The sequence below is a fragment of the Pinus tabuliformis genome, chromosome 2_2 (genome assembly GCF_031772625.1).
Source record: "Pinus tabuliformis cultivar Carrire ecotype Pingquan chromosome 2_2, CPIR1, whole genome shotgun sequence".
NCBI lineage: Eukaryota > Viridiplantae > Streptophyta > Pinopsida > Pinales > Pinaceae > Pinus > Pinus tabuliformis.
In genome coordinates, this window is record NC_142300.1 from 406,940,887 (window position 1) to 406,954,058 (window position 13,172).

At 36.5% G+C, this 13,172-nt stretch overlaps 1 protein-coding gene across 1 annotated transcript; it reads right to left on the reverse strand.

Moving 5' to 3' along the window:
* Positions 1-2,499: 2,499 nt before the first annotated feature.
* LOC149193010 (sugar carrier protein A-like) lies at positions 2,500-4,379 on the reverse strand. The gene is made up of 2 exons (XM_089406518.1): positions 3,877-4,379; positions 2,500-2,991 (listed from the first exon to the last, which is right to left on the reverse strand). Exons 1-2 carry the CDS (start codon positions 4,318-4,320, stop codon positions 2,542-2,544), a joined length of 894 nt encoding a protein of 297 aa, XP_089262644.1. The 5' UTR covers positions 4,321-4,379; the 3' UTR covers positions 2,500-2,541.
* Positions 4,380-13,172: the final 8,793 nt, after the last annotated feature.

The following is a 13,172-nucleotide window of genomic DNA, read 5'->3' on the forward strand; positions in this document are numbered from 1 at the left end:
AACAAACTTCTTGTGACACGGAGATCAGAAATACATCTCTGGAATTCAATCTTCTGGTAGCCATCAAGCAAGAAACCCTTGGCAGACATGATTTCATTTAGGTTCAGGTTTTTATTATTTATTGCAAAGTAGTTTTTTTACCAGTTCAGTATGCTAGACATTGTACCTGTTGGCTTTACATCTATACCTCCAGAAAGGTAAGAATAGACGGCGATTTTTAAATTTTGAGTCTTTTTGAAAGACAATTGTCATACCATTATTTTTGTTTTGTTATCTTACTGTATGGCTTGGCCACAGCCATTTTTTAATACAAATGATATCCTTTCCTGTTAAAATCAACTAAGAAACCAAACCCAATGCTAATTAAGAATATACTCTGAGATGCTCTGTTTGTTGTATACGTAAATACTTCTACAGAGAAGGATTGATGAATGTCTCTTGCTTATGTTGTTTGGCCGACGTCCAACTAAGAACAACCTTGGATTTTATAGCATCCATTTTATTTTCTAGTGTGTAAATTTACTGGCAGATATTGGAGAGAAATACAAGGATTATCTACACGTTTGTAGAAAAACAACCCAAATTTACCTTTTTGCGGAGTTAGGAACGATGCAACGAAGAGGATAGTTGTTCAGTGTGTAGATTTAATGGCAGATATGATGCAAGGATTGTCTACACGTTTGTCAAAAAACAACCCAAATTTCCCTCTTGGCGGAGATAGGAACGCTGCAATGAAGAAGATAGTTGTTTAGAGAAGAATAATAGTTTGGTTGAGCTGAATTTAATGTGCATCACAAGCGCTTCCTTCGGTGCTCTAAATATATCAAATAAGAAGATACCTATGTCCTCTACTAGCAAAACATACCCATGTAGCATCATACTAAGTCACCAGGTAAAAAAAGAGAGATCATTCATTAACCACAACAAATGTTTGAAATGCAAACAAACATATTTTAAAAAATCAGTTAACCCTTCAGAGCGTTTTTTTATTGAAATGTAGCAATCAATGGCTCACCTCTCTGGTGATGTGGGTACAAATACATCCCAAAAACAACGAAAAATGCTGGCAAAAACAATACATCAGAAAGTACCCTTCTATTGACATAATAGCGTCCAAACTTCCCTATAAAAAGAAATACATAGAACACAAGAGCACTGCAACTACCAACCAAATAATGGCCAGATGTTTTACTTTTTCGATGTCAGCACTTCCACAGAATTTTAAGCCCAGCAGAGTAGCGCCTAATAGTCACTAATTCAAGGGACTCCCATGAGGACAATGAACCCTAAAAAATTAACCACACTATATGTACCAGTAAAAGAACCTGCCCAGACAAAATGCCGCTTCCTCCATTGCCCACTTCACAGAAACTGATCTCGGCCACTTCTGCGCCGGCGCACTGAGCATCTGCACACCCACACCAATATATAATGCCATCAACACCACACACTGGATCAGGTCTGAAACAGCTTACCGGGCAAGAAATAGAGAGCAAAATAGCGATCGAGACATCATAGAAACCCAAATAACCCTAACCCTAACAGTCACTAATTCAAGGGACTCCAATGAGGACAATGAATCCTAACAAAATTAACCACACTATATGTACCAGTAAAAGAGCTGCCCAGACAAAAGGCCGCTTCCTCTATTGCCCACTTCACAGAAACCGATCTCGGCCACTTCTACGCCGACGCACTGAGCATCTAAACACCCACACCAATATGTAATGCCATCAACACCACACACTGGATTGGGTCTGAAACAGCTTTACCGGACAAGAAACAGACTTGTTATTCTCATTGCAGACCGATAATCTTATGGTATTTCCCTCGCTCGAAGAGAAATGGCGATTTCATTCTCAGGCCTTGACAACGCGGCTTTTGCAGCCCTAACCCAATAGCTTCCCTGAGAAAATCGATATTAGCAGGGGGCTTTTGCAACGTTGCATATTCTTGGCACAGAATAACCTCAGAGTAATCTTCAGCGTTCTCCTTAATAAAACTCTGCACGAACGCTTCTCTGCAGGTCCCCGCCCTCCTCTGGAGCGACTCCGCCTGCGCCCTCCTCAACATCCCCACCCTCCTCTACATCAAACGTTGATATCCACGCGTCATGACGGGTTTGATAATGGTTTTTTTAATGTTTTAAAATATTTCTTATTAAATTGGACGGCTGATTTTACTTCAATCGTCTAACAAAAGATCCGATGACTACAATTAAGACAGAAAGGCATCTGGGGGAGTTCATCTCAGAGGGAAACGCCTCACGGCATAATTAAATAATTTTCTCCACATATAGAAATGCTTCATACATATACAAAACCAATTCTATATACGAATATATAGAAATGCTTCCATAGTCATGCATATGTAGGCATTTTTGCATATGTATACGGCATCATCTACCGAGGCAGTAGATTTGCCCAGACAGCCACAATGGCTAGAATCTGGCAATTTTTTTGGGTACACCCTTAGTTACACCCTTAGTTTCTAGCAAGAAGAGGTATACAAAGATACAACCTAAATTAGTCTTTACATCAATCACAGATCTGGTTCCTTCAAAGTCTGTGCCCCCTCATCCACGGGTGGAACTATATTCTTCCAAAACCAATGTTTTCTCCATTGAAAAATCATTTCTTCAATGGGTACACCCTTAGTTTCTGGCAAGAAGAGGTATACAAAGACAGTCATGATACAGATCCAGCCTGCAAAGAATAGGAAAATCCCATACTTGAAAGTACATAAAAGAGATAGGAAGGCCTGTGCAATTGCAAATGTGAAAAGAAAGTTCACAGAGACAGTTATGGCCTGTCCAGCAGAACGGGTTTCTAGTGGGAAAATTTCACTTGGCATAGTCCATCCAAGAGAACCCCATGACCACCCAAATCCAGCCACAAATAAACAGATAACTGTTACCACCAATGCTGAGAAGCCTTTGGATAGTTGTTTGTTTCCTCCGAACTTTACACTCAAGATTATGCCAACAGCAACCTGTCAAAAGATAGGGCAATATTGTTACTGACGGGTCCAACAGGAAGCAACCCAAAAAGAAAGGCCAAAAAAACTTTCCATAAGCTGCTACTAAACTTTTCTTAAATAGACAATAGTAATTCGAGGGCTTTTCTTCCCAGTGCAACCAGTTGTTGGGATTAAATAAGGGGTTTGGAATTTGGAACTTTGAAAACAGGTTCGCATGTCCCTGTTACACATGGCATGGCATATGAACTTGGAGTCACTACAAAATCCCTCTTTACAAGCTACTTAATGGATGTGGTCACAACTACTAATTTAATTAGAGAGATTTTACAACCAATTTCCCCCCAACACTTACAGCAATTCCTATCCTTTTAAGAAGTCATACAGGCTTCCATGCCGAATAAAAGAAACCAGGAATACAATTGAAGCATATTTATTCTAGCTTTCCTCTCACTTACTCGGCTCATATAGGCAAAACTCAGGATTCCGATTCAACTCTGCAAATGTAAGTGGAACAAGCCACAAAAGCACTCAAGCACAGATAGCAACAATGGTTTCAACCAACCCCTAAAAGAGAAAGCATAATATCGGGAGCTTTGTTTCCCTGGTGTAAAAGTAAGCGACTGATGCACTTCCCATAGTTCAAGCCTTATTTTGAACTAATATTCGATTAAAAATCATCAAGTGCATTTGGCTCCTAGAGTTGAAACATAGGAATCCTCCAAAAATATAGTTTTCCTTCATGGGGGCATCCCTAGCTATGGTGAAAACATGGGTGTCTAATAACCCTGGGTTTCACCATCTGAAAAGCCACATACATCGAGGATGTATGCTGACATGCTTGAAAACAAGATGCAACAAAATTAAAAAAGGTCTGCCATGTGTCAGCTTTGCTCTTACATGACATGATATCATCAGAATACCACCATCAAAAAACAAGGTTCTGCGGCCCAACCTGTCAACAGTTGCAATTGATACCAGGGTGGAAAGTACAAGAACAGCTCCGGTTAAAACAGACGAATACAGGGAAGCATTTGAACCAAAGCCCAAACTGCCGACAAGAACAGGGGCATAGAACAATATGGAATTGATTCCAGTCAAGATCTGAAACATGGGCAGGCAGATGGCCATCACTAGCTGTGGCTGATTCCTCCTCTCCAAAATATTCTTGAATGGATGTTCGATGGCGTTAGCCAATGCACTTGCATCCAGCATATCCTCATACTCTGCATCTACATGCTTGGTGCCCCTGGTCTTCTCCAGGATAGCGCGCCCTTTCTCTAGATGCCCGCGTTCTATCAGACTGTTGGGAGTCTCGGGAAGGAGGATCCCTCCAATTGTCATGAAAAGTGCAGGAACTGCAGCCAAACCCAGAGAAAGGCGCACTGAGCATCTGCACACCCACACCAATATATAATGCCATCAACACCACACACTGGATCGGGTCTGAAACAGCTTACCAGGCAAGAAATAGAGAGCAAAATCGATATTACCGACTTTTGCAGCCCTAACCCAATAGCTTCCCTGAGAAAATCGATATTAGCAGGGGGCTTTTGCAACGTTGCATATTCTTGGCACAAAATAACCTCAGAGTAATCTTCAGCGTTCTCCTTAATAAAACTCTGCACGAACGCTTCTCTGCAGGTCCCCGCCCTCCTCTGGAGCGACTCCGCCTGCGCCCTCCTCAACATCCCCGCCCTCCTCTACATCAAACGTTGATATCCACGCGTCATGACGGTTCGATAACGGTTTTTTTAATGTTTTAACTTAAAATATTTTTTATTAAATTGGACGGCTGATTTTACTTCAATCGTCTAACAAAAGATCCGACGACTACGATTAAGACAGAAAGGCATCTGGGGGAGTTCATCTCAGAAAGGAACGCCTTATGGCGTAAAAATGATAAAAGGTTGTGTGGCCCAAGATGGATTAACTATTTACATTTTTAATTTAAATCTAGCCACTCATATATAATCGTGCGCAGGTATTTTGAAATATTTAAAAAGATGGATTAATATGAATGAATTCAATTATTTAATTCCATTCCACTCGTATCCATCCAACTTAAAAATTTCCAATCACTCTCCTAATTTTCATGCCCTACAAGGAAAAGACACGCACATCAATCTCAGTAACAGATTTGATCTATTTGTCTTCATTCCATCCGTCTCTATTTAATTTCGTCCCTACCAATATTCTAAAAGTAATTGTTGTATGCGTATGATGATGTTGTCAAATTGCTGCCATGAATGATATCCTGAATTACTGAAACTTTTTGAATCAAGATGAAGCAGCTGAAGCACATTCTCCCATCATCGTTCCCTACATTTTATATATTTGGTAAGACATTTATATGAAAAAATTAATATCAATTTATCAATCTTATTTTCGTTATAAAGGAACAGTTACATTTCAGTTGGAATTCTTTACGTTTTTTTTCAGTGTGGACAAGTTAGAATGAATTAGTTTTTTATATGAACTGATGAAAACTAATTTAAAAGGTTAGCTAATGTTTATACATTATACATTTTTTGTGTTTATTTATTTAAGTTTTAAATACAAATTTTTTGTTTGGAAAACATCAAACAAATACACATAAATAGTAGTTCAACAATATTATAGCATATACAATAGGGAATTTAATGAGACCAATAAGATTATAGGGAGAGAATTTAATTGGATATTTATTATTTTATTTGGAGACCATTTTTTATTGTGATATTTATTATTTAATTGGATATTTATTATTTTTTTTTTAATTATTTTTTTTTTATATATATATATATATATTAATAAATTAGTTCAATTATTTAAAAAATTGCAATGAATTTTTAATAAAAATCTAACTATAGTAATGTTTTATGGACATTAGTGCAATTTTCAATTTAAAAAAAAAAAATTATTTGAAATCTCCACCAACATAATTTACTATAAAAAAACTAGATTTTTTTGCTCTAAGAGTTATAGGTCTAGTAATTAGTGTGCATGTGCATTATCATGTAAAACATCATATGTAAAAGAATACAAAGATTAGAAAATGAATGTTTAAATTAAATAATTCTTATACAGCAATGAAAATAAGGATTGAAACCTACATTGAACAAATTTTGATCCATGGCTCCCATTGTCTCGTCTTCATACTAAGTAGGAATAAAGAAGACATAAGGTAATATTCATAAATCTAATATTGTAAGCATGTGCACTGAGAATAGTGTAAGAAAGAAAAGCAAGCATATGGAGTAGGTAGACAAAATATGGTTATTCACAACAAAAATACTCACCATAATCAATATATATGATCTGCAATACCTTTTTACTAAGATGTAATTTCAATAAATAAGTAGCTCATACATGCATAGGTTTCATAGAAATATGATTTTAATGTATAAACATAGCAACATTTATTTTCTTAAAATCTCATTTTAAAAAAGTATGTTTTTTTCCTTTAATTGTTATGGTATATAGAAAAATTATTAAGAAATAAAAATAAATTATTAAAAAAGTCAAAATTAAAATATGTTAGGAAAATTTTACTCACCTTTTAATTCAAAAAAATAAAAATTTATTTTCATTTTCGATTTCAGAACTAAATATTTATTTTAATTTTCAATACCATTAAAAATTATTTTTATCTTAAATTTCACAAATAATATTTATTATAACTTTCATTTATCTTCAAAATAATTTTATTTTATAAAAAAATTTATTTACATCCAAAATAATTTCATTTCATTAGATGAGAAATTAGAATCTCAATAAAGAAGAAAAGATTAAATAAAGAAGAAAAGATTAACAACTCCAATTTTTAAGGAGGCTCCTATATTCTAATTACATACCCAATTATATTATAGTTAATTATGCTAATTGGAAGATTAACAACTCCAATTTTTAAGGAGGTTCCTATATTCTAATTACATACCCAAATATATTATAGTTAATTATGCTAATTGGAATCAAAAGTTGTATTAGAGTTTTATAATATTAATGTTAGGGTTAAATATAAAATCAAATATTAATTTCTTGAGTTTGTAATATTAATGTTAAGGTTAACTATTGATTGTTTATGTTTATGATGTGTGATTATCATATTGATTTTATGGTTTATATTTTTGGGATCTGATATTAATCTCCAGGTTTATAATATTAATCTTTTGGATTCATAACATTAATTCCTTGGATTTAAAATATTAATTATTTCTTGGATTTACTAATTTCTTGGGTTTATAATTTTAGATTTTTATTTGTAGATTCAACAGCTTATGTGATATGCTAACACATAAGACAAGAATCTACTATATTCAGGAGAAACCAAAATTGATCAATGAAAACAATAAATAGAATATTTTTACGGGGAAAGAAACTGCTCAAAACCTTGACTATCTATATTGCATTAACCAGAAGATCTGAGAAGAAAATACAATGCTTGTTCAATCCGAAAATTCTCTTCATAAGTATAATCTATCTCTCCGCTTCATAAACCAGCACAAGCCAACACTTAATCAATTATGATGCTTGCTAATACCCTGCTTCCTTTTGCAATTCCTGAGAGAATTAGCCCATATTTAATTGGGAAAATCTCTCTCCATAACTTCGAAATCCATCCATAGGCCCTCAATTCATTGCATGCACCATCTGTACAACTCAAAAAATTATACAATTGATAGTACATTGTCCCTGAACTCTAAGCTCAATTTGGTCTTCCTCAGAACTGACATGCATGAGTTATTTGTGAGTGAATATTCAGTTAACTAGTGGAGCAGTGAAGTTGCAGTCATGTTTGTCCCCACTAGTAGACCTCCTACTAGTTCCTCCAACTGTTTAAGCTAGTTTAATTGGCTTTAACTCAATTAGACTGAGTTAATTAATTAAAACTTAAAATGACTCAACCTGGAGCAATAAAATTTAGGAATCACTCTACATGACTCTAGATAGACTTCCAAATCGAATTTACTAAGCCAACTACCTCAAATTAACTTACTTAGCTATTACAAGTTCATATGAGAATAGAATTTCAATTTAATTAAATTCAAGGAAAAAATTAGATTACGATTTCTTGTTGTTATTTTTAACACTCCCTCTCAACAAGAAAGAGATTATCTTCTACCCTGATCCTGCCTTTGTGAAAATCCAAGTTTCATCTTGACAAGGCCTTTGTCAAAATATCTGCATCATGTTCCTCTGTGGGAATGTACTCCAACAACATAATTCTCCTACGTACACAATATCGAAGATGATGATACTGGATATCAATATGCTTGGACTGATCATGAAAAACATGATTCTCAGAGTGTTTGATACAACTATGATTGTCACAGTGAATCATTGTTGGACCCATCAGCTGACCAAACAAACCAACTAGAATCTTTCTCATCCAGATAGCCTCACACACTGCTTGACTAGAATCCATGTACTCTTCTTCTACTGAACTAATTGCAATTGGTCTTTGTTTCCTGTTGTACCAAGAAACAACTGTTGACCCAATAATGAAGATCCTACCTGATGTGTTCTTCCAGTCGGATGGACTCTCTACCCAATCTGCATTGATGAACCTTGAAGCTTCACTCCCTCTATCCATATGTACCAAAGACCATACTGAGTAGTGCCTTTGAGGTATCTCAACACATGTTTGGCTTCCTTTAATACAACTTGGTTTGCTTAACCATTTCTTGACTAAGCTAGTTAACTACATAACACATGGTTGGTAGTGTGTTCACCAAATCCATGAGTGAACCTAAAAACTGCCTGTAAATAGTACACTCCACTACTTCACTGGAAGTAACATCCTCATTCCTCTAATTACCAACTAGAAGAGTCTCCATGGGTTTACTATTCTCCATGTGGAACATCTTGAGCATATCGTTGGAATACTTGCCCTGAGAGACAAACAGTTCCTCATCACCTTGCCATACTTCCATCTCCAAAAAGTAGTGCATGAGTGCCAAGTCCTTCATTTCTGACTCTCTTGCAAAATCCTCTTTGCAATACTTGATCAGCTTATCATCACCTGACAGAATCAAATCGTCAACATATAGAACAATAATCAACAATTTATCTTCAACCACAATATGGTAAAGTTTTGCATCTGCTTCAATTTTAGGTGAAGCCAACCAAGTGAAATAGCTATTGATCCTGGTGTACCAAGCACGGGGTGCTTGTTTCACTCCATACAATGCTCGCTTGAGCTGGCACACATGAGACTCTCTATTGAAGGTATCAAATCCTTCAAGCTATTCGATATACACCTCTTCCTCAGTCATGCCATTGAGGAATGTTGTCTTTACATCCATCTGATGTGTCTTCCGTCCCATTTCCATTGATAGTGCTAGAATGGACCTTATTGATGTGTACCTTGCAACAAGAGCAAATGCCTCATTGTAATCAATCCCCTCCACCTAAGAAAACCCTCTGTCCATAAACATGGCCTTATGTTTCTCCACACTACCATCTACTGCTTGCTTTACCTTGTAAAGGCATCTGGAACTCACCACTAACTTATCTGATGGTCTTGGGACCACATCCCAAACATTATTCCTGATAATGGAGTCATACTCCTCAACCTTGGCATCAACCCAAATTGGTTGTTGATTTGCGTCCTCAAAAGAGGACGGCTCAATCTCTACACATGCACTCATTAGAGCCATGTAGTTAGTGTACCTCTTCGGCAACCTCCTCTACCTGCGTTGTGATGTGGGTGCTCCCACATTTTCTCTAATATCATGCAATAACCTGTCAGCCTCTCTGGTGTGCTTTCTCCCATCTTTGGAAGACTCTGCATAAGTGGGTGTCTCCACTCCCTTCTCCTATGCATGTGGTTACTCCACATCATCCTGAGGTTCCTCCTTAGGAGCTAAGAGCTCCTCAACTGCATGTAGTTGAAGCTGCCTCTCAAGGGAACATCTCATTGCCTTCTCTTCATTGAATTCCACATCTCTACAAAACAATGTCATCTTGTTGCTTTGCAGGTACACCCAATAGTTGTGAGGTGTATCAGTGTACCCCAAAAATATGCCCAATTTTGTTGTTGACTCTAGCTTTCTCTGTCCATCTTTGGTAACATGGCAGTAGATTGATGAACCAAAGATCCTGAAATGTGCCACATCTAGTGTCTTCCTTGAAAATGTCTCTTTCGGTGTACTCATCTCGAGAATTTGATGATGGCTTATATAGTGGAAATATACAATTGTGTTGCATGCTTCAGCCCACAAATGTAATGGTAGGCCCTGATCATGCAACATCACTCATTCCACTCCCACAATACTCCTGTTCTTCCTTTTAGCCACCCCATTTTCCTGTGGGTTATGAGGTCCTATCAAGTCCTATCGAATGCTTTCTGATGCATAATTTTTTTTAAAATCATTCGATATATACTCTCCATCATTATCTCTCCTAAGGACTTTCATTTTCCTGCTAATATCTTTCTCAACAAGTGCTTTAAATTCACAAATCTTAACAAAATTCTTATCCTTCTTCCACATGAAGAAGATCCAACACATATGACCAAAATCATCAACAAATATCACATAATACTTGTGCTTGGCTATAGATGTTGTCGAGAACAATCCACACACATCTGAGTGAACTCGATCAGGATCACCTATGCTCGACTATATTTGTCATGAAAGGAAGCTTTGGTGTACTTTACTAATGTAAACCCTTTGAATGTGTCTACCTTCTTTAGTGTACCCTTGGAAATACCGGTAGAAATTTGTTACATGATCTTTAAAGCACCTTGGTGCAAGTGACCCATCCTCCTATGCCACAAGTCACCGATACATCGGCTCTGCACCTTCTCTTCTTAAGTTCTCAAGGAAACACAATCTTTTACCTCCAACTTGTAGAGGTTTTTCACTCAAAACCCTATCCTCTTCACCTCTCTTGTCGATAAGTGACGAAGGAACACTTTTCCCTTACTAAATATCACATCCTAACCTCTATCCTCCAACCGGACTCCCTCTGAAAGGTAACTGTACCAATCCCAGTTGTGCTATACTCCCATCATCACCCATCTCAATATGCATATGGAGATCCTTCTCCTCCAAGTTACTAAAGAGCTCTTTGTTACCCGTCATGTGGAAAGATGCTCCACTATTGAGGTACCATACACTACTCATCATTGATGAAACCATACAAGTGATGAGGGTAAAATCCAGTTTGAAATATGAAGCAAGAGCCTCACTTGTCGCTCCTCCTGAGGGCATCTTACCAGCCTTCTTATGCAGACACTTTGTGGCAAAATGTCCTAACTTGTGACACTGAAAACACATAATTTTTAACATGTCCTTCTTCTTGTCGCCCTGACAAGAATATGATTTGGAATGGGATGAATTTGCCTTCCCTTTCTTTGCCTTACCTGCTACAACACAATTCTCCTCATCATCATGCTTTGATGACGATCCATCTCTGGTATTCCGCCGAATCTCCTCTTGTACCAAGTTGAACCACAATGGCTCCCACTTTGGTAGCTTCTCCCTCCCATTAATTGAGTCTTGGTAATTGTGCCAACTCTTGGGAAGTCCTGAAAGTGTTAGGCTCACCAAATTGTCTTCGGCAACAATAATCCTGAGAGTTGCAAGATCATCCTCACATTGGGTGAACTTGGTCAAGTTCTTTGAAATAGAGTCATCATTCTCCATCTTTATATTTTTGAGTTTTTCATTCAGTGCCAACGTCTTGTGGTCACTGCTATTTTGAATCAGGTACATCAGTTCCTTCCACATTGCAAATGGAGTTTCCTTACCGTGGAGATTTGAGACAATATGATCTTGAACTCCTTCTAGGATAATCCTTCTCGCTTTTGCAACACACTTTCTCCATTCAACCAGAGATTTAGCATCGGATGTTCGAGGCTTCAGAATATCATGATCTATGAATTCCTTTAGCAAGTTGTCTTCCATCACTGCCTCCATCTTGTCCTTCGAAGCTATGTAATTTGAGCTTCCCTCCAGGGAATACTCAAGTCTCAAACCATAGAATGACAAACAACTGACTCTGAAGTATGAACCTGCAAATTCGATTTCACCTGCACAAAAAACTCAAATTGTCCTCTTCCATAATGTCTTTAGCTCTAATACCATGTATATTTTTACTTGTAGATTCAACAAATTATGTGATATACTAAAAGATAAGACAAGAATATACTCTACTCATTAGCAAAAAACAAAATTGATTGATGAAAACACTAAGCAGAAAAGGAAGAATTTCAATCGCACATAACACAATATTTTTCTGGGGAAAGCAACTGCTCGAAACCCCAACTATCTATATTGAATTAACCAGAATATATGAGAAGAAAATACAATGTTTGTTCAATCCGAACAGTCTCTGCACAAGTACAATCTATCTCTCCGCTTCACAAACCAGCTCAAGCCAACACTTAACCAATTCTACTGCCTGCCAAGCCCCTACTTCCTTGTCAAATTATTGAGAGAATTAGCCCATATTTAATTAGAAAATTATGTCTCCATAATTGCGCAATCCATCCATAGGCCCCCAACTGATTTCATTCGCTATTTGTACAACTCAGAAAATTATACAATTGATCGTACAATATCCCTTAAATCTAATCTCAACAGGGTCTTCCTCATAACTGACATGCATGAGTTATTTATGAGGGAATCTTCAGTTAATTGGTGGAGCAGCGAAGCTGCACTCATGCTTGTCCCCACTACTAGACCTCCTTCTATTCCCTCCAACTATTTGATCTAGTTTAACTCACTTTAACTCAATTAGACTGAGTTAATTAATTACAACTCAAAAGAACTCAACCTAGACTCCTAAAATTTAGGAATCACTCTACATGACTCAGTAGATAGACTCCCAACTCTAATTTACTAAGCTAACTAAGTCAAATTGACTTAGTTAACTATTACAAGTTGTTGTGAGAATAGAATTTCGATTATAATTAATAATTTAATTCAAGGACAAATTATTAACAATAATATTAACAATCCCTTGAGTTTATTAATCCCTAGGGTTTATAACATTAATCACTTGGGTGTTTTAATCCCTTTGGTCTATAATTTTAATCCCTTCTTGGGTTTATAATATTAATCGTAAAATTTTATAGTATTAATCTCTTAGTTTTATAGCTTGTGTTTATAATATTAATAATCACTTATAATATTGATCATCTCTTGAGTTTATTAATCTCTTTGTGTTTATAATATTAACAATCCCAAGGGTTAATAACATTAATT

What these genes read in the sequence shown, in the direction of transcription:
- LOC149193010 (XM_089406518.1), bottom strand. Translation starts at nt 4,320, where the DNA reads ATGACAATTGGAGGGATCCTCCTTCCCGAGACTCCCAACAGTCTGATA. An exon ending in TTCTGATGATATCATGTCAT is followed by an intron (nt 2,992 to 3,876) that starts GTAAGAGCAAAG and finishes ATCTTTTGACAG; the next exon opens with GTTGCTGTTGGCATAATCTT.